The sequence below is a fragment of the Lepisma saccharinum genome, chromosome 23, assembly GCF_977018435.1.
Source record: "Lepisma saccharinum chromosome 23, izLepSacc3.1, whole genome shotgun sequence".
In the NCBI taxonomy this organism is placed as follows: Eukaryota; Metazoa; Arthropoda; class Insecta; order Zygentoma; family Lepismatidae; genus Lepisma; species Lepisma saccharinum.
The window spans coordinates 9,275,624-9,302,379 of NC_139251.1; the positions used below are offsets into that span (position 1 = coordinate 9,275,624).

At 36.0% G+C, this 26,756-nt stretch overlaps 1 protein-coding gene across 3 annotated transcripts in view; it reads right to left on the reverse strand.

The window, feature by feature from the left end:
• Window positions 1–26,756, reverse strand: part of LOC145977800 (cytosolic phospholipase A2-like) — a 259,035-nt gene that overhangs the window by 50,428 nt on the left and 181,851 nt on the right. For 2 of the 3 annotated variants that reach the window (XM_083110093.1, XM_083110094.1), the window contains exons 2-7: window positions 25,225–25,249; window positions 20,703–20,784; window positions 12,629–12,775; window positions 8,059–8,174; window positions 7,615–7,652; window positions 5,718–5,850 (exon numbers count right to left, since the gene is read on the reverse strand). In XM_083110093.1, the coding sequence (XP_082966219.1) occupies window positions 5,718–5,850; window positions 7,615–7,652; window positions 8,059–8,174; window positions 12,629–12,775; window positions 20,703–20,784; window positions 25,225–25,249 (541 nt within the window). The remainder of the gene's footprint in view (window positions 1–5,717; window positions 5,851–7,614; window positions 7,653–8,058; window positions 8,175–12,628; window positions 12,776–20,702; window positions 20,785–25,224; window positions 25,250–26,756) is intronic. The other variant, XM_083110095.1, reaches the window with a different exon arrangement.

Here is a 26,756-nt window from a genome sequence, read left to right on the forward strand (position 1 = left end):
TGCTGAAAAAGATCGTTACACTGATGCAGTTGAAGCTGGTATTGACAAAATGAGTGTAGCCAACTTGTAAGTTTCACTTTAATGTTATGAATACTGTTCGTGTTCATATATGGTACTAGTTTATATGTACAGGTTTATTTTCAAACTCAGGGGAAGAATAGAGATCAATCAACTCATTCTTTAGCTTTACAAAGTCAAATAATAATAATAATCCTGTATCACACCCTCTGTTTCATTTTCCGTCATTTTTTAAAAATATTTCGGGAAAATACTGCACTAAGCCATGTGGAACTTTGAAAGAGGCCAAGAAATAAAAATAAACCAAACTTTAAACTAAATGTGAATTGCACTGTACCTCCAAAGAAAAAATCAATCGCTGCCACCTCTTTGTTCAACGAAAGAACAAGCACACTCTTCTCTGTAGCTGTCACCTCACCGCATTCAGGCAACGCGATATTCACGCATTGTGAGGTGGAAGAAGCTGAGAGTGGAGAAGCACGCAAGCAGCGCTTGCCCACGTTAAACTCTTCCTTCGCTGATGCGGTACGTCAGACAGCTTGCTCTACGATGACATTAATGAGCATTTCTACATTCTCTTTTCTACATATAGGAGAGAAGTATTTATTTTACACGAGAGCGCTCAACTAAGCTTATATTACATTTCTTGGATCTGAAGTGAATGGAAGTAATAATTCTTTTCCCACAATTGACGCATGTGATGCATGCATCACATGCACCCAGAATAGACCTCTGGGTATGATATTGAATATGGTTCTTCAGTTCTCAGAAAATTGATTTGCTCTAGAAATTTTGAATAGCATCAGCAATTTGCATGCAGGACACAAGGAGCAAAGGGCAGGGGAAAATATGGCTGTGTCACAAAATGACAAAGATGAGATATTTAAAATATGGTAAAATTTTAACAAAATACCTTCGTATAACTAACCATTTGCCATAACTTGGCTTAAAAGCTGTAACTGATATTTTATATAGTTACCTCACTATGTTGCTAGCCTTTGGACCCCCACATGTATAAATTTGGGAAAGAATATACAACTTTAACTTTCCAAATGAACACAGCAGATATCAGGCATTCTCTAGTGAAAGAACTCTTGCAGAAACCTTCTGTAACAAGCCTCTGTTACAGTTCTGAAACACCCTATCTGTTTCCATTATTCCATTCATTATATATCAATTGTAATCATAAAAGCTTAATATACCCAATATAACTTCCAAAATGCTGTACATAGATGTGTTGTTCATTGCATTTGATGGGGCGCACACTTCTTGGGTTGTCATTGTTATCGATGTTTACCATACCTTCATCACATGTAATCCAGCATAGTACTGTTCTATGAATCACTACACTTTGCCCATAAATTTCAAGCAAAGATTGTGATTTTCAATATTTACTCTTTCAAAACTTCAATTTAAATGCTGGCTAGCAATATCTAACCTACGTTTTTTCCTACCATTCCAAAGCTGCATTTTTCAGTCTAATTGACTGATTGATTAATTTGATTTATTTTATTTTCATTTTCTTCCACTTTTGGCTAATCGTGAAGATGAGAATAAGTGATAATATGATGAAATTGATGAAGGAACACTCACAAAGAACACCCATGCCAGGATTCAATCCTGGGATTTTTCAGAATAAGGACTAGTTTGTGGCAAACAAATACATTCATCATTCTGGACAATCAATGTGATTGCCATGCATGCGTAGTGTAAAGAACTTATGAAAGGACCCTATACACGACACATGTTTGCAAACCTTGTTTATGACATCCTGTGTAATAATAAAAAAAGTGTTTGGGGGAAGGCAAAAATATAAAATTCTTTTGCATCACCAGCACAAGTAGAATTTTATGAAAAATGTCTGGTGAAATGTTAAAAACTCCATCAATATACCAAAAATGTGCTTCTATGCCATGTTTTGCCCAAAATGTGACCTACAGCAAAAATATGGTAAACAAATGTATGCTACAGTCCAGCCTTTCATAAAAGCTATATTAAAAAAAACATCAGAAGGAAATTACATTATTATCGTGCAATTTGGACTAGCTCAATAATGATCATGTATTCCTATAGAACTTATCTGACAGAAATGCCTCAAGCAAATGAAAGGTTATATCCTGTGACAGGCCTGTAGCTAGAATTGATCTCCAGGGGGGGGGGGATTACAGGTTATCGGGGGGCTTTGTTAACAAAGTTCATTTTCCAAATATTTAACAGTATTAAATGAAGGTAAATTATGTGTGTGTGTTTGTGGGGGGGGGTCATTAAGTTACATAAAATTTATAAATATCATTCAAATACTACATTTTCTATATCTTTTAAAACATCTTTTGAAGTAACACTTCAAGACTGATACTCAAATCATCCCTTACACACTCCATACTACTTTAGATGATACAGATATTTATATCACACAAAAAAATGCACAATATTCAATCACAGTGCCTACAGTACATTCTACCACTGGCTGAAGCAATGAAACTCCTCTTCGTTCCCAAAATTTGAGCTGTTGACCTTTGATGCAGATGCGAAGTGAATTTTCATGATGACACAAGTCACAGATTTCTGTCTAAATGGGAGGTTGCAACAGGGACAGTGAAGGTACAGATAAAGAAGCTCCCCCATGAAAGAACTTACAAAGTATAGATAATCTTCTACATACTTGCAGCTACTTAGACTTCAGCTCATAAACAAAATGAGCTGCTGTTCATGTTCTGTGGATTTATGCTTAAAGTTGTGAGCTGTCTACATTTTCACTCTTCACTGCAAACAAATTATTCAAGAATTGTTTTACCTAATGTCAAGGAGGACTGATGGCAGTCCCAGGGGGCCTCAGCTCCTTCTGGCCTCTGCCTGCCTATGGGCCTGTCCTGTGACATGAAAACTAATATGAGGCAATTGATTTTCAACTAACAGCCAAAGTTCAAACAACAAAAGAGAAAAGTAAGAAGGACAATTAGGTAATAATGTGAATGTACATTGTTCGATCAATCAAGCCTAAACTATTTGCAAATTTTTCTGGCATACTTACTAGGTTCATGTTTGTGTACAGAAACATAAATTGATGAAAAAAAATCGCACAAGACAAGAAAAAAATCACTATTCAAAATAGAACACATGATCGTTTGTTATTAATTGAAATTAGAAATTATAATGTTCTGAGTTTTTTCAAGTTTGAAAGGCTTAAGTTCCTGGTGTAAATAAGGATTCATATAGTAGCAGACACTCGCAACAGATTGGCATAAAGGTAACTGTAGCCTATCTGGCATTGAGTATAAATCACAATTATCTGGCATTGAGTATAAATCACAATGTAGTTTGTTTTAATTTCACAGCATAGCTTGAATATTGCCATAGAAAACAAATCCAGGTTACATTTTGAAGCATTTCAAAAAAACTAGAAATGAGGTTTATGTTCATAATACAATTCAAAGGTTTTCTTTTCTAATAAACCATTATGTTCCCACAACGTGAATTCAATATAAACGATTGTATTTATTAATACGATAATCTGAAGCAACTTTTTTTAAAATACAATTCTCTTGTAAAAACATTTTAGTGGTTTTGTTTGTTATTTTGGCTGTTATAATTCTCAAAATTACATTTTAAGGTGGCATTCTTTTTGTTTGTACCTATGTGCATGTTTAAATATTTTAAATGCAGCGATAGAGTATAAAATCCACTCTTAAAGTATACATAAAAATTAATATTATTGGGTGAATATTTCCTCAGTCTTATACAGGACACATTAAAATAACTTTATAACAAAGAGTCAAATAAAATAATTACGTAATTCAATTTCATTACCAATACACTGCATTCATTTCTTAATGTTATATGTGGCGAATTTTCAGATTCCACTTATATATTGTCAACATGCCTTGGGTTGGCAACCTCTAGATAACAGCAAAAAGTGTAATGTCAGTACAGAAGTAATTTTACACATTTTATTGATCACTCACGTACTCTTGGAGCCAGCACATATGACACGTCTTCTGTTGCAGAGAACTGAAGCAGGATTTTTACCATGTTTTCTCAGACAAGGTAATTTTCAGGGATTGGTGTTCAAACTTTACATCGCCAGACTTACTGAAATAACACTCTAATTCTGACTGAAAGAGGGAGGCGATTGTAGTGTTTCCTTCTTGAAGAAGAAGATTGAAATGAACTGTTACCAGTGGCACAGGAATGTTATTATTTGGGGGTACAACAAAGTTCTACTTCCATTTTACACACACAATATTGCAATAAAATTAAATACAGGGTATCCGGCTTAAAAGTATAATAAAAGAAAAATTAATAACTTGAGAAGTAATTGAGATATTTATTGGCAGTTTGCGTCTACAAGTATGTTAACTCAAAATGTTTTTTTACATACCTAATACACCTCGATATGTGCACCATTAGTGGTGCGACAGACATCTAATCGGTATTCCACTTCTCTCCAAGTGTTTTGCAGCATTGCAAGCGTAACATTAGCGATAGCTGCACGAATGTGATGGTGTAGATCTGGTAGATCACGAACTGGTGTCTGGTACACTTGATTCTTGATAAACCCCCACAGAAAAAAAATCAAGTGGCATAATGTCTGGGCTTCTAGGGGGCCAAGCAATCCATGGACTACCTCTCCCAATCCAGCGATCTGGGAACTCATGATCCAAGAAATCCCTCACAATGTTCGCAAAATGGCATGGTGCGCCATCATGTTGAAAGATCACTTCACGAGGATGTTGTGGCACAACATTCAGCTCCAACATGTCGATGTACGTTCTTGCATTAACTGTAGGCTCCACGAAGAAGAATGGGCCTATAACCCTGTCCTTCAACAATCCAAACCACACAGTCACTTTCGGAGAGTCACGTTCCCACTCCATCACTACGTGGGGGGGGGGGGTTCACTTCCCCATTTGCGGCAATTGTGCATGTTTACCTTGCCGGAAGTGTGAAATGTAGCCTCATCTGAGAAACAGATGAAATCAAGGAATGCCTTGTTTTCATCAATTTTTGCCAGAATTGTCTCCGCAAAGTTCTTCCATCATGGCCTGTCCTCGGGCTTGATTTTGTGACGAAGCTGCATTTTGTACGCCCATAGGCGCAACCTTTTATGGACGACATCGTGCACTGTCGAACGAGGTAACTGTAACTGCCTACTTGCTTGTCGGATTGACTTACGAGGGCTCTGCTGGAAGGATGCTCGATTTAATTCAACAGTAGCCTCTGGAACTGCATGCTTGGCATGGCGGCCCAATATCAAAAGCAAACTTACAGTTTCCTGAAGCTGCTTGTCCCACTTCTTGATTGAAATGTAACTGGGAACATCGTCGGTTGGTCGCAGTCCATATTCACGTCGAAAACGACGTTGTACCAGTGTAACAGACTTTAGTTCCACAAGAGAAAGCACACAGACCACCTTCTGCTGTGGAGTCCACAGGGCTACTGACATGCGTGTTTACGTGAACAAAGCAGTTACGTGCAGTTACGCACATGTGCACGCAGTACCAACTGCCACAAGCATACATAAAAAAAACATTTTGAGTTAACATACTTGTAGAAGCAAACCGCCAATAAATATCTCAATTAGTTCTCAAGTTATTAATTTTTCTTTTATTATACTTTTAAGCCGGCCACCCTGTATAATAAATTATTCTAAAACTATCAATCACTCAATGTTCTCTGAAATAAACAAATTAACTTTTTACCTCTCTGAAAACTTTTGGTGCCTTCTCCCCTAAAAACTTTTGCATTCCGTGGAAGACATGTTTTCTCCGTTCCATAAGAAATGACTTTTCTTCTTCAGAAAGTGCCAAACTGTAGCGCAAGTCCGGACTGTCACTGAAACAATACATTTTCCATGTTAAGCTAAATAAAGTGTGCATATTAGTATAATTCATGGCTGTAGTGGAGGTATCCGGTGGTATAGTATACACCATACCCTCTTGTTAACCTTACTCATTAGCATTATACTTCTGCTGCAATATGTATACTTTCTATTTCATTTCATTTACAATTATTTATGTAATTTGACCATTATTCCAATGAGCTTATTACGGTCAAATATTTATGGTTTCACATGATCAGGAACATAGTGTTGAAAAGAAGAGAGGGTGTCAATACATGATGCACATCATTTATCACCATCGTTTGATGACTATAAAATTTACAGAAATTCTCACAATGTGTACAGAATTTTAGCTACTTTGGGTGGTCTTTGTGCAGGTCTTTCAGTAATATGAGATCTGACTTTTGTTATAAAAACAAATGTAGAAGTTTGACTTAACATGACATGAGATATTTAAGTACTGAATAAGTCTCATGTGAAAATCTCAGCAATGTTCTTATTTGTCTTTCTCACAACAATTGACAGCAGACTATAACAGTGACAATTGAGATCTGATGTACTTTAGTTTTGAACATGAAGAAAATGAAAAAAAGAGAATTGTTGTTCTTATGTTCTTTCTTTCCTCGCCTTCTTTATAAAAGAAAGAAAACATATACCACGAGAGACTGTTCATCAGAAAGGATGCTGGAAAGTGGACTTTGTGAAAAGTCAAACTGTGCATTGGAGCGTTACAGTTTTCCATAATAATTTATTTGTGATTGTCGATTAATCACCTTTTATGTGATAAGCAAGAAGAAAATATGAATTGTTGGTTGAAAATGGGTACTCTGTGTTCGAAGAGAAAATTGGACAATGAAGATAATTAATGTAAGAAGAATAGGCCAGTATTGCTGGTGAAAATAATAAACTGGGATGCAGTATTTGTCGATATTTTGAAAAGTCAGGGATGTGCAGCAGCATATGGTTGCACAGATTGATAAAGAACCTGAGTCAAGTATCACTTCATAGGTTTCCGAAAGACAGAGAGAAATACATGAGAACTTGTATGTCTGAATATACCCAAACAAATAACTATACAACATACCTTTAGATATTAATTGATGAAATCTATGAACACCTTCCCATCACAAAACAAATATATGTGGTTTACTCTAAATTAAATCACCATTTTATTGTGAACCAATCAGAACAACGAATTATTATATTTTGTTTGTAGCCTACTTCCATATGATCCCGAGTATGAGATTATGTAAGGTTGTAGAAAAAATAGATGTGTAATTAGACTAGAAATAGTGCTGTCATCTACCCTACAATGCAAGTCGAACTATTGTTGAATATTTTAAACATACCAGAACACTTTTGTTATTATTAAAGAAGAAACATTGTTTTTTAATAATCTGTACTGCAGTTGCTTATCCTAAAGATTCAACAAGTTCACTCCTTCATAGCAAAACTTGAACAAATACTTTTCTTGGCTATCGCCAGTCTGTGGCGCTATGAACTGATGAAAACAAGTGCTCATTTCTTACTTTGTATACTTGTGTTCCGGGGGAACCAATGTTTATGTTTACATTTTTAACATGGTCTATTCTTCCATTGAGAAAGCACTTGATGTGGAAAGTAGAGGATATTTTACCATAAAATTTATTGTAAATACAATTTATAATCTAAGTTGTATTTCTTCATAATATTTTTTCTTTCATCAGGATGCAGACAATACTTAGAATGACTACATAAATATTTAGTAGAGGACTTACTCTTCTTGTAAAAGCAGCTTGATGTGCACCTTGGAACCCTACAGTTGGAAAGAAAAAAAGAGAGTTGGCTTTATTCTGTATGCCGGCAAAGCCATCATGGATAAGATGTAGCATTGTACAGTCACGAACACTTTTGGGTTGGAGTGATAATATTGAAAATCAATGTACATCAGTATAAGCTGAACAATATTATATTTACATTTTGAAAGAAATGACTCAATATCTGAAGTACAATGTGATAGGCCAAAGTTTTGACTATATCTGTAACAAGAAGCTAATTTATGTTAAATAAATTACTTAATTCATCAATAAAAGCTAAATTAATTACTTTTGCAATACCAAACAATGAAAAACATTCAGTTTTTCTCACCTTTTCTCTCCAATAATTACTACATATATTTTTATCAATTAACTCTCTGTGCACATAAATATTTACTTACTTACATTTTTAAAATTTATCATAATATCTTCTTCCTTGTTTAATTCCATTTCAAAAATATTGTATCTCTCTTTTGCGATGAACTCATCTATGGTATAGTTAGCATCCTTCAGAGTTATTTCTGAAATACACACAAGTTGTATTATTAAGATGAGAACTCTGTTTTTTTAAAAAAAATAGAATTTCAATTGGAAAATAAACTATAGACCAAGTATTTATACACTGAGACAGAAAGATAAAATTGAGATATGAAAAATGTCAAGGAATGAAATATTTACAATTTTATTTGACATAAGTTGGGTCACTGATTGTGTTGTACCATGAACAAGAACACCACTTTGCAGGTAGTGCATTACTTGATTCACAGAAACAAAGTTTACTAAGAGAGAGAATGCCAGTCGATAGCTGCATGCTGAAATGATTATGATATATTCAAAAGCAGAAACTAACATAAAATATAGTGCAATGTCAATTTCTAATTTACTTATTGTTAATGATATTGAGTTAATTGAAACAGGGGTGCCCATCCCCCCAAAACCATTTCATGCATCCCCCCCAAATCATATCATGGTTCCCACCCCAAAATCATATCATTCGCACCCTCAAGCCATATCGTAATCCCCACAAAATATTAATTACCACAGTGGATCTTCCAAAAGTAACTTTTTCTTAGCTTTACTGAACACTATACTTAATCTGCCCCTCCTCCCTAAACAGGGGTGCCCATCACTCAAGACCGCCCCTAATATCATTCATCATAATCCCCCAAAATAGTTTGGATGGAAACGTAATGATTTATGTCTATTTGAATGAAATACCATGTTAAACCATATTTTTTAATTGTTCAATTTTCGAAAAACTTAAAGCTACCACATTCATTGGTTAAATGTAGTAAATTAAATTATATAAATAGTGTTTGTGAGTGGGTTTATAATACTCATAATTTGAGTATTTAACACAAATTGTTACAAAACTTAAGATAAAGGTAGAAAATTCAACCTTGGCAAACCAAATAACATGCTCCAGCCATGTGACCAATATAATTATTGTTTCACGAGATATTACAGAACCATAGCTACTTATTCTTAACCTCAAGGCCAATAATATAATATGGTTCATGTTTCAAAGAACTCACCACTTCCCTCCATTTCCTTTGGGTAAATATAATTATTTTAGTAACCCATAACACTAATTACGTGGATTTTACCTTCTGTTCAAATTAAACTATTTAAAGTAAAATTTTCCTGTGACAAGAAGTTAGGAATGCAGATTCGATATATTTTTGTTCCAAATGATGCACCTGCTTTAAATTAAACAGTATACCAACACTAAGCATTATATTTTAGGAAGTGATGTTATCAATAATTTAGTTCATGTCTTGAAATGCAGCTATAGTATAAAATTTCACATTGACCCCAGTAAAACACCAAACATGCACTTTTAGAATCGATTAATCTGAACAAAGTGTGCAAGAAAATTTTTACATCCATTTGTTTGCAAGCTTTCAAGAATATTAATAAATGGCATGGCATACTTTTTTAGGATCCCGAGATATATAGTCTTTTCCAGCTTCTCTTTTGGCACACTCCGGGACGAAAACGTGTGGATGCCATATCGCTCAATACAGTCTCCAAAATTTAATGTTCGAACTCTCTCTCCACTACAGAAATCCCTTGACATTCTAAGATTTAACACTTTATCAAGAGCTTTCTATCTCCCCCTTTAAATTTAATACTTAATCCTACCACCAAAATTTCCATTACAATTTTAGACTTACTGTTGATATTTAAGAGTGGATATTGCCTCCTCCAAAAAAATAATTATTAATGTCTACACCAGAATTTCTGTAACATTCTAAGAGAATAGAAATACACAAGAATTGACTACCCCCCTCAATTTAATGCTCAATTCCCCCTAACTAAAATACCCCCCCATAATTTAAGACCTAGAGTTGGATACTGTCCCCCCCCCAACGTTTAATTCAGAATCCCCCCCAGAACGCAAGTGTCAATTATGTAAGAGTTATATATTTCTTTTTCCCCCCCCCCCACCCCACCCTTCAATAACACCTTTTAACACTTTATTTTCTTCATCTAATGGATTAAATATGGTGCATTTAAGGTGTAAAATTGTTACATATATTTTGGAGAAATATATAAATGATGAACTTTATATTATTTGAAGGAGGAAAATGCCCCTCAAAAATCTCGATGGTGCAGTTTGCGTCATAATCCTGTGACACACTGTGGGCACCCCTGAATTGAAATAATTTTACTTAGAAAACAATTGAATCATTTATTTCAGAAACTTCCTATCGACCATTTCTGGTAAAAAAAAATATATTTTTACATTGTTTGATGCAGAAACCGCTGATGTAACCACGTACCTAATGCAGGTAAGTGGCCTTGAAATATCAGTTTACTGCAGAAACCCCTCAAGCACCAAAACATAGAGGCTTACAGCAGTAAATACATAACTTCAGTTGGTGGTCTCACTCATACAAGAAATCAACCAACTCTGATGAAATATCAGGAAGAGGTATACTGAAGGAACAATGGCTACTTTTCAAGATATCATCCTTCAAGCACTTCTTCAGAAGAGAGTTAAGTGAAAAGTTGTAGCTCAGCTGTTCATTGGAGGGTTCACTTCCTCACGTAGGACAAAAGTTCCTCCTCAGCAACCCTTAGCAAAAGCTTACCCAGCATGGCCTGATTTAAAGTCATTCTCACTGAAGGCATTATTTTTATGTGAGATAATGCAAGACCACATACTATCCACCACACATTTGCAGACTGCAGAAACTTTGCTGGACGTTAAAGCCACATATCACATTACAGTTCTAACCTCACTCCAAGTTATTTCACCTGTTTGGACCCTTAAAAGAGTTCCTCAGAGGCCAGCATTTAAGCAGTGATGAAGAAGAGAAGCTTGATTGTTCAAAATTACAGAATATAATTGGATCAAAAGGAAATTCTTATTGCAATATGCTCATTGATTGCATATCTTCATTGTGACTTTTTAGGTACAGGCTGTATCGTCATCACATTTTATATATACGTATGTAAGTGTGGAGCCAGTGTGCCAAGACACATTAAGTGCCCGAATGGCATAGTGATAACATCATCACCTTGCAATCAAAGGAACCCAGGTTCAATATCTAGTGGAGGCACATAGTAGTTTGAATCCCACTTTAAACTGTAGATCCAGTCCCGATTATCCTATCTGTGCAGAAAATGGTCTTTAAACAAACAAATTTTAATAATAGCTCAAACAAGCATTGACTCTCATACATGTAAATATGGGATTCTAGTGTAGATAGCCATTCATGTATTAATCTTCTTTTAAATCTTGCAATACATTTACAAACTGGTACAATGCCATCATACCTGATTATACATCAGCACACACACACACACAACAACAGATAACAACAGTTACAACTACTCAACCAGAATTCATAGAAAAACTAATCAATACAATACACGCTTCCAAATGTGTGAACTAAATAATAAATGTAAGAAAAGATTGAGGAAAGTCATATGCAATAGATAGGAATATATGCATCCTTGAAATTATGAAATTAATGAATATTTTTCAAGAAAAAATATTTTGCACTAAATCATTATATTTACTAATTAAATTATGTCAGCACACTTGATCTGTATATAGGCATATCTCTGGAAGCATGAATTTGGTCGTCTGGGATAAAAACAAATAACAGCTATATAATTTTCAAGTAAAAATGTAAAAGCAAAAAAAAAAAAAAAGCAAAAAAAAAAAAGAAAGTTAGAAATGTTTGAAGTACTGTACATACTGCTAACTTATTCTACAAGTTAGTTGCAAGAAAATACAGGGTGTTCATAAAGTGCCGGTACCATTACAATGTACATTACATTTGTAAAGGTCCCGGGACTTTATGAACACCCTGTATATTCAAAATGTAATTACAAAGTGAGGCCAATAAGAAGCACTAATAAACAAAGCATAACTTGTATTCCTTTTTGCAAACTCTCTTTTACTTGAAAGGTGTAAATGTAAAGGCAAAGTTCCACATGCATATAGCACCAAGACATGAAGGCACATTTAGGGAATGTGGGGGTAGGGCTTCAGAGCTGCTTTATGTGGGGACAATGCTGCAAAAATTCCCTTAGATTACCCACTGTGGGAATTGAACTTGGGTCTCCCATGTGGCAATCAGATACCCTACTGAGTAGACCACCACGGTGTGATTGAAAGGGGTGATTTTTTAAATTCCACCAAATTAGAGGATTGAGTTGCATCACACCAACATTATCTGGTTTCCTAGATATTAGAACATGCATGGATAAATATGTGACTGAATATTTACTTGTGCTATAAAATCTGACCAAAGCTTCCCATAGAATATATTAGACTCTGTGTTAAGTCACTCCAAAAATAGGATCCTGAGTATGATAGTGAATAAGATCATTATTTAAAAAATAAATAAAAAATAAAATTAAATTATAGCAAATTGTGCTTTCAAAGGTATAACAAATAAACAAACAAATTCAGAAATAATATTAATTATTATAGTTGAAACTCTGTAATACCTACCTAGAACATTTTGTGCTGCTGGATCAAGTAGAAATGTGAATGTCTCATCCCACACTGGGCTGGTGCAGTTGTCTTTGATTAATGTTTTCTTCTTTCCATTTGGAGTGTGAAGCACTTGGAGAATCAGATAAGGATCTGGAGTGTCCACTGTATTAAAATAAACCTATTTTATTTATTGATTTTAATAGGCTGCATTCATTACAATAAAATATCTAGTTCTACTGTACACACACAATGATAATGTGGAAATTTTTAACTTTAAACAAAGTATTTATCATATGAGACGAGGGTCTGGAGAAGAGGGTGCGTGATGAGAGTTTTATGGAATTTGTCCAGCAATTTGACATTCAGTGATATACAGAAACTTGGGGAAGGTCTAATAGTGTTCCAGAGTCACTGGGGGAGAGGTTCTCGAAAGTCATGTGAAGGAGGGCTAATAGGGGCAGGCATCCGGGTGGGATAGCAATCATATTTAAACAAAAATGGAAAAAGTTCATAAAACCACTAGGTATTAATTATGAGGGGATGCTGGGGATTCAATTTTCGGGGGGGGGGGGGTTCTGAACTTCATGCTAATAGCAGTATACAGGCAACCACCAGGGTCAACATTCTACTCAGAACAGTTTTTCGATAACTTTGGAAACTATTTGTTGCGTTTGGGGGAGGATCACCTGGGAATCAGCATCGTAGTCATGGGCAACCTAAATGCTCGCATAGGGGGGGGGGGGGGGAGGGGGGAGGAAGTTCCATGGGACACTTACCGAGAGATCGATGGGAACCAAATGACAGATGACAGAATGTATTTGGGACACAGGAGAGAAAGCAGGGACAAAACTTTAAACGCGGTGCAACGTGAACAGTGAACGTGGTGCAACGGGAAGTGTAAAGCGATGAAAAAGAAACTAGATGACGCGTTAAAAGGGTATAGATACGTAAATAGCATGGAAAAAAGAAACAACTATATATCAAGTAGAAAGGCTTATAATAACATTTGAACGGAAGAAAAGGAGAAATGGGAACAGGGAAATTTTGAAGATAGAAGAAAGGCCGTAGCAGAAAAGAATAACACCGCTTTGTGGGGCATATTACAGAAATTACGGGGCCAAAAGAGCAACTGGGCACATATTGAACCTTACATTTGGGAAGCACACTGTCGCCATGTCGTCGGGGGAAGGGGGGCCACCATGCCTAGAAATTACGCGGGAAATATACTTTTTAGGGGATTTCGTTTTGATTCTCGACAAAGATATAGGGGTCGATGAGATAAAAATAGCAATAAGGAAACTGAAAAAGGGGAAAGCTGCAGGACTTGACTCCATTGGGGCGGAATTTTTCAAAGCCAACGAAACTGACATTCATATGGTGGAAGCACAAAGCAAATTAATGGACAAGATTTTTAAAGAGGGGTACTTTCCGAAGGACTGGGCAAGCTCCATAATCTGTCCTATTTATAAAGGGATAGGGGACAGAAATGATGCAAACAATTTCAGGGACATTTCTTTATTACCTATATGGAGTAAAATTTACACACACATCTTAAACCGTAGGATCCAGAAATGGACAGAAATATTCGACAAAATCTCACCACTACAAGTGGGCTTCAGGAAAGGGTACAGCATGTTAGACAATATATTCATATTACAAACACTCGTACAGAGGAAAATAAAACAGAAGCGGGGGAAATTATACGCATGTTTCATTGACTTTGAAAAAGCATTCGACAAAGTTCATAGGGATATTTTGTGGGGAAAATTGTATGAGAAGGGAATGTCCGCGCGCATGATCAGAGCACTGCAAGCAATATATGCGAGGGTAGAATTCGGAGTAAGATGCAAAGGAAACCAAGTCTCGGCATTGCGGCCTTCGCTCAGGGGATTCCAACAAGGATGCATCCTATCACCAGTGCTATTTTCACTGTTCATAGATTGGGTAGTGCATGAAATTAAAATGGACCAGGATTCTATCCCATGTATAGGAGTGCAAAGTATACCAGTCCTTATGTATGCAGACGACATAGTCATTTTGTCTGAGACAATAGAGGGTCATCAAAGGGTCATAGATAGCATATATGAGGGGTGCATCAAATATAAAATGAAGGTAAACATTAAAAAAACAAAAATCATTGCTTTTAAAAATGGCTACATATTTAGCAGTCAGGAGACATGGACATACAGGGGGGGATTTAATCAAGCGGGTTAAAAACTTCACATACCTGGGAGCAACACTCTCCATGACAGGGAGTTGGACACATCACATAAGGGCAAGAAAAACTAAAACAAAATTTGCAATAGAACAAGTCATAAGGACAATAAATAAGGCACCTCAAATGCCTTTCCCGGTCATTCAAAACCTCTATTCATTAATAGTATTAGGTACATTAAACTATGGAATAGAACTGTGGGGGTTAAGGGGGGACAACACAATAATTGGCATACAAACAGAATTTTATAAGAGAGTAATGGGCGTAAGCAGAGGCACGGCCAACTGTGGGATTCTCAAGGAATTGGGCCTGAACAGAGACGCAGTAAAAGCATGGATATTGGATGCGATTATCACAAGAGGGCCAAACTACGCTGAGGGGACAATGTTTGGAAATACAGACAAGGGAGGAAAACGTTTACAGCTGGGATCTGGAAGTGAAAAATATCTTATATAAGAGCGGAATGGGTTGGGTATGGGAAGAGGGAGGAAGGGGGGGGCATCTCAACAGAAAATAAAATCAGAGAGAGGTTACTCGACATAGACAGACAACTGCCAAACAAAGACCTCAATCAGGGAACAGCTAAGAGTAAGAGAATGGGGGAAAGCGAAATATATCCAAGTTGTGGGAAAAAATGAAACAGGCGCACAGGTATGGTTCAGATTAGGGGATGGAAACAACTAAGAAAGAGAAACAAAGCAGGGGAAACGATATGTCCTTTGTGCGAGGGGGAGGAGATAGAGAAGCATATCGTACTGAATTGCCCTTCTACACGTGACCTAAGGGACAAATGGATGAAAAACTTAACAGATAGGGATGTGATAGAAGTGGTAGACGACAGAATAAAGATAAAGGAAGTGGGGCAGCAAGTGGAGAAATACCTGGAAGAAGTAAGAGAACGGCGGGGGAAAGCTATTTGAGAAGGCAACGAAATGAGTGATCATGCTCCAGATGAGCCATCTTTATAGTGTAAGTGTGTGTAAAGCAAAATGTATGCATTTTTTGGTGAGAGTGCAGGAAAAGAGAAGTGGGGAGAGGAGGAAGGAAGAAAGACTGGAAGAAGAAATGCCGAGGGAGGGGAAGAATGTGTATATAGGGGACAAAGTAAGAGACAGCTTAAAAGAAAACTAAATGTAACAAAATAGTGTAGAAAAATCAAAAATATGTAGTGCATACAGCCTATGGCTCGCACAAAAAGAAAAGAAAAGAAATCTAAATGAATAAAAAATATGACACTCATGTCCACATGAATAGTGTGTGTGTACATGTACAGTTAATGTAATTATGAATGATTATGTTCCATTCTCTAATTGAAGTTTCTCTCTGTTGAAGGTAAATAAATAAATAAGTAAATATTATGCTCTATCTGGATCACATGGCCATAGCAGCAAAACATAAGAGTTAGAGACAATTTCCAATTGTATTTATTTATGACTCAGGACAGGAGAAGTATATAAAAATGAGTGGTTGGTATCTAATCTGTATACATTCTAAAAACACGTGTATGTAATAAAATGTCATCTTTATTTTCAGTGGCGAAGTGTGATATTTTTACGTAGTCATCGCAAGACATGCCAAACGTCAGGGTCAATCTTCCAACCATGGAAGGGGAACGGAATTCCTACATTGATAATGATGATGACAGTGTTCGTACAGACGTGTGAAATAGAGATATCCAAATTCATTTTTTCTATGGAGTATATGATCGTAAAATAAGGAAGACTAAACTTTCTTAAATTCTACCCAAAAAATGGAAAAATTGTTAAAATTCGCTCTCCAAAATTTGGATTGCCTCCAAACTCCGGTAGTAAAATTTCGGAATCCTGATGTTTTTGACCATCCCTGGTGTGAAAGTAAGGTATGTTAGGGAAAAGGTCCTGTCTAAGTAAGTATGTCTGTCACCTCGAGAACAAAAATCTTGATCAGTCTTGCCATTCATAAGCATAGCAAACACAAAACAAGATGAAGTACTTTGTGTTTTGTAAAGCAAGAACATTATTTTCCGAAAACTATATTTGAACCGCGGGATAAAAAAAAAATTGAAAAGGAGAAATACTGTGAAGGAAATACAATGGATTCAGAAGTGCTTTTTTTTTCCAGTTCTTTCTAGCACTAACCGTGGGGAAATTTATGTTTTTGCTTACTTATATTATTTTTCTATGTACCATTACTTTCATGTATTCTGTGTAAGTTGCATTGCGATGCTCTTCAATGTGTTTTTCTCTTAAAAACAAGAGCGTTGCATGCTTTAGACCAGCCATGTCAAACTCGCGGCCCCCAGTATACCTTGATGCGGCCTGCCTTGACCCTACGTACAATTCAAGCATGCAATATTATTTATACATTAATAGCTATCCAACTTTTCTTTTTCTCGAGATAACAGCCCCGAGTCGACGGAAACTTCCCAATATCGACCTGCTTTCCCTGCACAGGCACATAAGATGTAGGTGCGATGTCGACTAAGCAAGTTGATTGACAGTTTATTTCTGAAGTATAAGAATATCTTATTGGTTGCAGGAGAAAAACGTGCATACTTTCTGTTGCCAATGAGTCAGTTTTTGGAGAAGTTTCAGACAACCATGTCGCTTCCTAAGCCTTGTGGTAGTAAGATAAGAGATGTAGAACTGGAATGTAGACTTTTTAAATAAAATGGGAGATTGCCTACTTTTGTTGTGAGGGAAATAGTAAAAAGGGTGGAAATTTTGTGTCCCAGTAAGTGCATTAATTCATAAATATTTCTTTCTCGCGAAATATAGTTGCCAACCTCTTTGGTGCACTGGTTAACAAAACCAGGGCTCGGGTTCAAATCCCAGCTGGGCATGGGTATTCTTTGTGTGTGTCACTTCATCAATTTTGGGATATTATCACCCATCTTCATCGTCGCTATTGGCTAAAAGTGACAGAAAAGCGATTTTAAATAACAAAAATGATTTCTTTTATCTAGACAATCGGAAATACAGATGACTTAGCAGTCAATATCAACGAACAATTGAAAGCAAAAGTTGCTTGTTTCATTGTATTTTCGTTTGCAACAGATGAAAGAATGGACGTCTGTAGGGTAGCTCAGTTAGCTGTATTTATTCGTGGATGCGATTCTCATCTCAGTGTGGCAGATGAACTGCTGTGCATGAATTCTCTTCGTAACACAACAGAAGATATTTTCAAGAAAGTGGATGCCATTTTGAAAAGGTGCGGTCTTCCTTTATCTCGGTTAGTAATACATATAATTTTTTTAATTTAAGTCAATACTTGTCCAAAGTAAAAATGATACTTGATGAATTTGGAAAAAGGTTTCAAGACTTCAAAGAGTGCCAATGGCAATTTTCTTGTTCACTGCTCTGCTCCTTCCTCTTTTGATGCTGCGATGTAAGACCCGACCTCCAAATGGAACTTATTGAATTACAACGTGACTCAAATTGAAATAGAAATATCACGAAGTGGTGTTCCTAGATTTTCTCATATCTCCCACAGCAGCATTCTCGGATAAGTCATTTTGCTGCTGGAATTTTAGCGATTTTGGCAGCACTTGCCTTGGTGAACAATTGTTCTCCATTATAAAGATTAATAAAACAACCAAAAGATCAAGAATAACTGACAAATATTTGTTTTCTGCATTAAGAGTTTGTTGCAGCCAAAACATAATGCAGACATTGAGAAGCTAGTTTCTAAAGAAAATCTGTCAGATCTCTGGAAAACAAAACTAGAATTATGCATAGAATGCTTCTTGCCAAAATGTTTGCACAATTGTAACCAATTTATACATGGTTACAATATCACAGACTGTGAACTAATATTTCAGTTTAATTTTATTTCAAGAAAACCTATGAGATTATAATTAAAATATTTTTGCTAGAATTATACACACCCACGTAATCATGTAATCATTCAGTTCTAAGCAGGGTGGTAAATGAAGGGAGGATGAGGGGGAATTTCACCTTCTGGTTTTTGCATCTCCTGTGGTTGCTAGTTTATGGCACTTGGGAAGGTAACTCTGCATATATTTTCTTTATAATATACCGATGCTGCAATAGTAATTACTGGAATCCTCCCCGTCAGGGGCGAACCCCTTAGTTTTGGACTTCAAGCGGTTGGAGTTTGAGATGTGCGACCCGGAGAGTTTTGACAGTAATGTGATGCGGCCCTGTTCACAAACTGAGTTTCACATGGCTGCTTTAGGCCTACAGTGCTGGACATTCTGAGAAGTTTCATCTTGATGGCGTCACATAAATCCTGCCATGTTTGTAAACAAGGGGGCTGAAAAAAAGGTCTCTTATGACCAGACCTTCAAGAGCCAGGGGATAGCGGTCGAAGGACCTTGGATTCGCAGACCTGCAGCGATGACTTGGCCCACCTGACACCATTGCAATCAACAGGAAACGGAGCGGGATGGTTGGACACGGGGGTTAGAACTGGGCTCTCCTTTCGATGCGTTAAACTTAGCGAATCTCTTGCATATTTCTAGCTGTTTCATGGCGTCGCGTGACTAATCACCCTCAAATATGCGAGTATTCTGACTTTTTTTTTTTACTTCTTCTCTAAAATATTTAAATAGCTCTGTTTATTTTGACATCACACAAAGCAGAAGTGAATTACAGACAGGAGAGATTAATTGTATTTAGTAAATCACTTATAAGTAGATTTGACACATTATGTAAAGAGCATTCCATAAACAATGTGATTTGACTTGAAATCAAGGGCACCCACAGGATATTTTCCCAGGGGGGCAGTCACAGAAACATTATTATTATTAATAATAATAATATTAATATATATATATTGCTATTATTATTGTTTTTATTTTTGGTGTTGTTGCTATTATTATTATTATCATCATTACTATTACTACTACTACTACTACTAATGTTTTTTTTTTAATTACATACATTTGTGATTTCTATATTCTGTATATCTATATACAATTTGCATAACTGTATACTTAACTTTAATTCAAGTAGGACAAGAAGCTGTTTTTACAGTTAGATCATCAGTGTAAAAGAGACTGTAAGCTTAAATGTAACCCTACTTCAAATAATAATAATAATAATAATAATAATAATAATAATAATACTTGCTGTAACTTACAACCTGTAAGTACATAAAATATATCTACAATTTCACCATTCGAATTACATTAATTCTTTCCAGAAATTTCAGGGGGATGCAATGCTAAGAAAATACATTCGCACCAAGGACATATTTATATAAATTAAATAATGAAAATGTACTTGTTTAGCATTTGCTGTAGAATCGATGCTTCTTTACTTCCTTTGAACTTACTGGAAAGCAAGGATTATATTGGGATCATATGGCATTCAAAGAACATTTATGCATACTACTACTTATGATAATATTCATAAAATATTAATCAGGAACTTTGCTTTCCGTTACCTAGATATAACATCTTTTTTTTTTTTTGTTATTCAATTAATATTCAATTCTTTATTTATTTGACATTAAAATCCTTGCTTTGTCTTTATACAAATATTGATGATCTTGTATACATGTAAGCTAGATAATGAATACGTGCTGTTATATCCATATTCTTAAACTGTCTTTTTACCTATTGATGCAATAATAACAATGTATTAATTTATTATTATTATTATTTTGGAGACATTGGTTTGGACCACCTCCGAGATATATTTCTAGATATGTGCTTGATTCGCACCGCACATTACAACACCAGGGGATCCAGGTTCAAATCCCAGTCTGGGCACCAGTGTTGTTTGTGAGTGTCCCTTCATCAATTTCATCATATCATCACTGCCCCCTCATCTTCGCAATTAGCCAAAAGTGACAGAAAAGTGAAGTAATATAAACCAAGTGAATCAATCAATCAATTAGGAAAATATATTCATACATATGAACACTTACTTAAATCGTTGATCCATCCTTTTGTTATATCTTGACCCTTTAGAACATGTACAGTGAGTATGTAAGGTTTCTTCTGTTTCACCTGAAAAGTAAGCAATGACATCTTAAAAATATTGATTTGATCTAATGTATTTCTACTTATCTGATCACATTTAGTACAAATTGAACAGACCAGTATTATATTAATAAACATCTAAATTACATAGTAAATCACAATATACATAATGTATATTACAAGCTATAATGAGAACATGAATCACTTGGAAAACAATATAAATAGTACTATAAATTAAGTTAAACAAGACCTAAAACACATAATTTGATTTCAATTTTCTTAAGAAAATTCATTATTTACAATATTAGACACAACAGAACTTATATGTTCTTTAAATAATTTATATTTCTATCTTTTCAGTCATTTCGACAGAAACTTTTCTGATTTGTTGGTGGAGTACTTCCTCCGATATATTGATTGATTGATTGGTTTTATTTATATTAACTTTGCTCTTCTGTGAATATGAGAATAAATGGTAACAAGATGAATCTGATGAAAGTACAATTACAAACGCACATTGACAACACACAACAAGAGTCCCACAAAGGATTATAATGACTGTGCATCCATATGCCAGCTCCTCGTTAGTCTGCAAAATACAGTTCAGTGAAAGAAAACAACCCTCCTCGTTAGTATAGTGACTAACACTATTGCCTTGTAAGGAGACACATTTTCAGTGGTTCAAATCCTACATGTAAGCTGCAGAAATCTAATTCTGATTAGCCTATCTGAGAATAAAATATACTTAAATCAAACTTTGTCAAACACCTAGAGGGTGATTAAAAAAAAAAAAAACTTTTACAAATTTTAGAGTAGATATTTAGTCCAGGAAACTAAAGAATCAGCTAAGGCATAAATTTGTAGTGAGACTCAAGTTTTGGACCTTGCGCTGGGGAATTGGGGAAGAGGAATTTTTGACACTGCTTTCAAAATTTTTCTTAGCTAACTTACAATACATTTCCAAATAATTGGTCCATGCTTTAAATGTTATACAAAATAAATTTCTATGACATTAAAATACAGTGGCATGCATGCCAAAAGTATATACAGCATTAAGATGTTTGGGGACGTAATCCGATTTTGGAAAATACAATCTAAAACTCGTCGAAGAATTCAAATCTTTTAATTTCATCAATATATTTTTCAAAATACATTTGAATTTGGATCCTTTCTACAACTTTTTCGAAAGAGTCCCATCTTTCAAAAGTTTCCAAGCAACTCAACAAATTCTGGCAGTTCCAGATATTTACTGCACAGTTATTGAATAATTGTCACAACCTTGATAAATTGTTTCATCACTCTAAGCTTAACCTACTACGACAAGGCAAATTTTGTATTTGAAAAATTTCCAGTGGGAGGAAAAAATTCATGTAACTACTTTTGAATCATCAGGATTATATAAATTATATTCCGGTGAAACCTCAATTTTCCATTCTCGCATTATACATTCAATCATGATGGCCGAATTTAGTAAAATATTATAAAATTTTCTCTAGTTTACATAGGCTGCATTTGCAGTTTTTTCCAGCTTGATCCCCTTAAAAACGTAAAATCGAGATTCCACTGTATGTAGTTCCTTCCCCCAAGAGTCATAAATTAGCAACCAGATAGGGGAAATTCCTCCCATCTCTCATTCAAATACCATCCTGAAATGTGGCACTTGATGCATCATATGAAGATTGCACTTGATGTATCATATCTTGCCTGTTGTCCAAAAAGCATGGAAATAGGGTCAGATTTAGGCTTAGGCCCAGTAGCCCCAGGCAAGGGGACAAACGAATTCTGGGCAGTAAAATTGGTTTAACATAATGCATTTCCAGTATTTTTCTTTCTTCTTTCTTTCTTTCTTTTTTTTTTTTTTGAAAAAGTAAATTCACAAATGTTTCATATCACTGAGTACACTACACAAAAGATAGCTTCACAAGATAAGATACCTAAAAAAATGACCATGACACACTTTCCACTCAAAGATCATACTGGAGCTTAGCAGAGAGTTTAAAGTGTGGAGAGAAGAAAAACAGAAAGGACCAAGTCATCACCCGACCTCATTGCTTAACAAACTGCCTGTCAGAGTTTCTGGAATTCCCTTAATGATAGCTATTTTCTCTTAAATCAGCATCCAAAAAACTATCTGAATCAGCTATACGTTTCCCAAAACATTTGTAAACAATGTGTAAATAATTAAGAATGGTGATGATAAATAAAAGATAAAAGTACACATTTTATTGTATCCATATTTATGGCATTAACTTTCAAAGCTAACTGTCATGCGGGAGACCTGGGTTCGATTCCTAGGGTGGGTGACCTTAGGTCAGAATTTTTTCGTCCTTCTTATCCCTGCACAAAGCTGCTCTGGGGCTCACCCAATCTCAAATCAATGGGTACCTGGTGGCAACCCTAAAGGGGGGGGGGGAATAAAAGTTGGGTAACATTATCGTATGAGGGATATTCCTTCAAATTTACAGGAGAAAGTACTTACGGAAATCATTTTCTTTAGCGTTGTGGAAGTTCCTGAATGTAGATTTGATCCATTTTAATATGAATGCATGTTGTTTTCTGCGAAAATCTCTGTCCGACATGCTGTTTCTACTCCCGCCATTTGCTTTCTGCACGAGAGTGCAATGTTCCGTGTGTTAAGATGATGCAACCCCGTAGCCAGTGTTTCAGCCTCGCTGTGTTTTCACTAGAACATGACGTGTCGAGTATTTTTAATTTATTATTATTTTTTTTAACTATGCTTGCCTAACCTAACCTAACCTTACAGAAAATGGTTTTTGGGGCTAACGTTAATGGTTTTTGGGGCTAATGTGAATGGTTTTTGGGGCTAACGTGAATGGTTTGTGGGGCTAACGTCAATGGTTTGTGGGGCTAACGTCAATGGTTTGCGACGTATTAGCATAATTTCAATCCGGGCATGAAAGTAGATATTTTCCGGTGAACGAGGTTGCAACACTGCATAAAACGACAAAAAACACTCAGAACGCCCCCTAAACCAGTACGCTATCACGGCCATAATGTGTTACAGATTCGAAACAACAAGTAACAGTAAGTACTCGTAAATGTAAGAAATAGACATTGATATGCATTATTTCACTTTAGGAAATGCTCTACATTCGAAAATAACACGTTAGCAATGTAAAGAAGTCCGAAATATATGATTCGTAGGTGTTTCCCTCATACGATAATAGTACCAAAAGTTGGCCAGAGTGGTGCTGATCACATCAACTCCAAAATGATTGAGATCGAGAATGTGAGGGGCCTTAGCCCCACATGCACTAAATGTGACTTCATGGCATGGTGCTACATGCACGGGAACTTTACCTTTTATCTTACTCACACCATTCTGACGTTTACCACATAAAATAACAAAAACCTACATATTGTCACTTCATATGCTTATGAAGTTGTGTGTCAGTGATGGGACTAAAATAATAATAATAATAATAATGATAATAATAATAATAATAATAATAATAATAATAATAATAATAATAATAATAATAATGTTCCACACTGTGACCATGCAGTCTAATTCATCAGGTTTTGGGCTTAGGCTTGGGATATGGATTGCATGCTGGTCTGAGTTTCCTGGGGGAAGCATAACAAATCATCTTCTGAGATTTCGACCTGTGCATGGGATGGGTGGCCACCCACCATCATGAGAAAATTGGGGTGCTATGAATGAGTACCTTAACCTGGTCATGGAAACCTACAGCAATGACTGGGGCTTAGTCGTGCTGACCACACATCACCCCGTAACTGGTTGGTTGATTTCCCACCTCTGCAGAGGCATGTGGGAGTGAGGCCAGTGTCTGTATGTGGGCCCCGGTTCTCTAGGACTGTTTGCGCCACAGGTTATTTATTTATTTATTTATTTATTGGGGGGAACAGAAGGAAATGAGGATATTTGAGATGGTGCAGTCACATTTAGTTACATCCAAATGACATTTAAAAAATAATATTTGGACTAAAACAACATTTATGATGTCAGGCATCCCGGGTTCGAATCCCAACCTGGTTATGGGTGTTCTCTGTCAGAGTCACATCATCAACTCATCTTTGTGATTAGATAAAAGTGGCAGAAAAGCGAAGTAAAATGAACCAAATCAATCAATCAATTATGTGATGTAGTGAATATCACCATTTTTAACATTCAAAGCAAATGTATTGCCTAGTACAGTGGTTCCCAAAGTGTGCACCACAAAATGTTCCAACATTTTCACTGAAATGATATGATTGTCCCAAATATGTGCTTATTTAGTACTTTTTACACATAAATATTTCTGAATTTGAAATATGTGTTTATTTTGTAACTTAGGCAAGCAAAGAAACCACACTAACTGAGCATTGAAAGTGTTATATAGGCCTACATACTGACTTGGGTGCTGCGGGAAAGACTTGAAACACTGGGAATCCCTGGTCTATTACTACTATAATTTCAGGTGATAAATAAGCAATAAAACTTACCTCAAATATCTGGAACGGATCAAAACTGAAACAAGAAATAAAACGTAAAATAGTTAATAATGTGAAATCAGAATTAGGAAATTTTAAAACAGAACATTTCAAGATGATTATGATCAAATTACACATCAACTAAAGATTGAACCCCCCCCCCCCCCAAATGTATAATACAGGGTGCGAAAGGAATAATGCCGAAATGGATTTAACTGTGAAAACAAATTTCAGTGTCAGAATAAACTCGAACGGAGCTAAAGCAAAATCAATGGCGGAACAAGCGAGAAAGTATTAGACTCGAAATTAAGAAGCATCCCCGATGACGTAGTGGTAATGCAGCCGCTTGTAATCAAGGGGTCCAGGGTTCGATACCTAGTGGAGGCACATAGTGGTTCGAATCCCACTTTAAACTGAAGGTCCAGTCCCGATTAGCCTTACTGTGCATAAAGTAAAGGGGAAGCAAACGGAATAAGCAACTAAGGAAAAGTGCAGGAGCGACTAAAATAAAAATTCCACTTTCGCGCTTTATTGCTTTCACGTTCGTTCCAGAAACCCGCTCATTCCATCTAAGTGGCTAAGATGTATGTACTGTGCGAATTAAGTTTTTGCTTTGGATGGGGGAGGATGTCTACTCAGTGGCGTATTTGTGCTTTCACTTTTGAGGCAGTGGCGACGATTGGGTTCCAAAACCAGGGAGAAGGGGCCAAAACTGGGGGGCAAAGACAGTATATTTCGCTTTGTAGATAAGGTTTAGCATTGTGCAGGGGCAACAGTGGTGAAAAGTGGAGGGGCAATCGCCGCCACTGTTTCGAGGGGTAGTTTTTTTAGTATGCAAATTTGTATGCTACTAGTCAGTAACTAAACTATTGCCTTGCGGTTCTAATACCTTAGAACGTTAGTTCCGTCATTAAATATTACGATAGCATTTACACGTAATTTAGAAACACATTGTATACTACATTATATAAATAACTCAAACACAGAAGGAGCTATCGAACTAATATCACCGAAAACCCGACCAAATGTCTATTGCCAAGTTCAAACCTATCGTCCATCTAACCTGCTTACAAGTTTCTTGTGAACATGTACAATATCAGCTCTATGCCATGAAAACTAGAAAACAACCTGCTGTTGTCTGGGCTAGGTGAGGTTGGTCAGTTGCAGAATGGTGTCCTTTAATTAATCTACAAGGCTACATACTTTTCGGCTGGGAAATCTTTGATGACTGGACCATTCATTAATGGACACGAATAATTTTTCAATTGTGTTTCTTATGTAGTTAAGAAATGCTTTCAATTCCATATTATTTGAGGGGAATAAAAACGAATCTAGGACAATTGCGATGATTTTGACGGTGAAGATTATTTTACAAAATAATGGTAGGACAATTGCGACGATTAGGATGACTAACCCACAGGCGCACCTAACCTAACCTAACCTACAAGTGGTTGTAATGCAAGTACGTTTACAAGCTACCTTGCCAGTCTCAAACCTGGGGAAAGTGTGAGAGGATTCAGTGTTCTATTCGAAAATATCAGTAT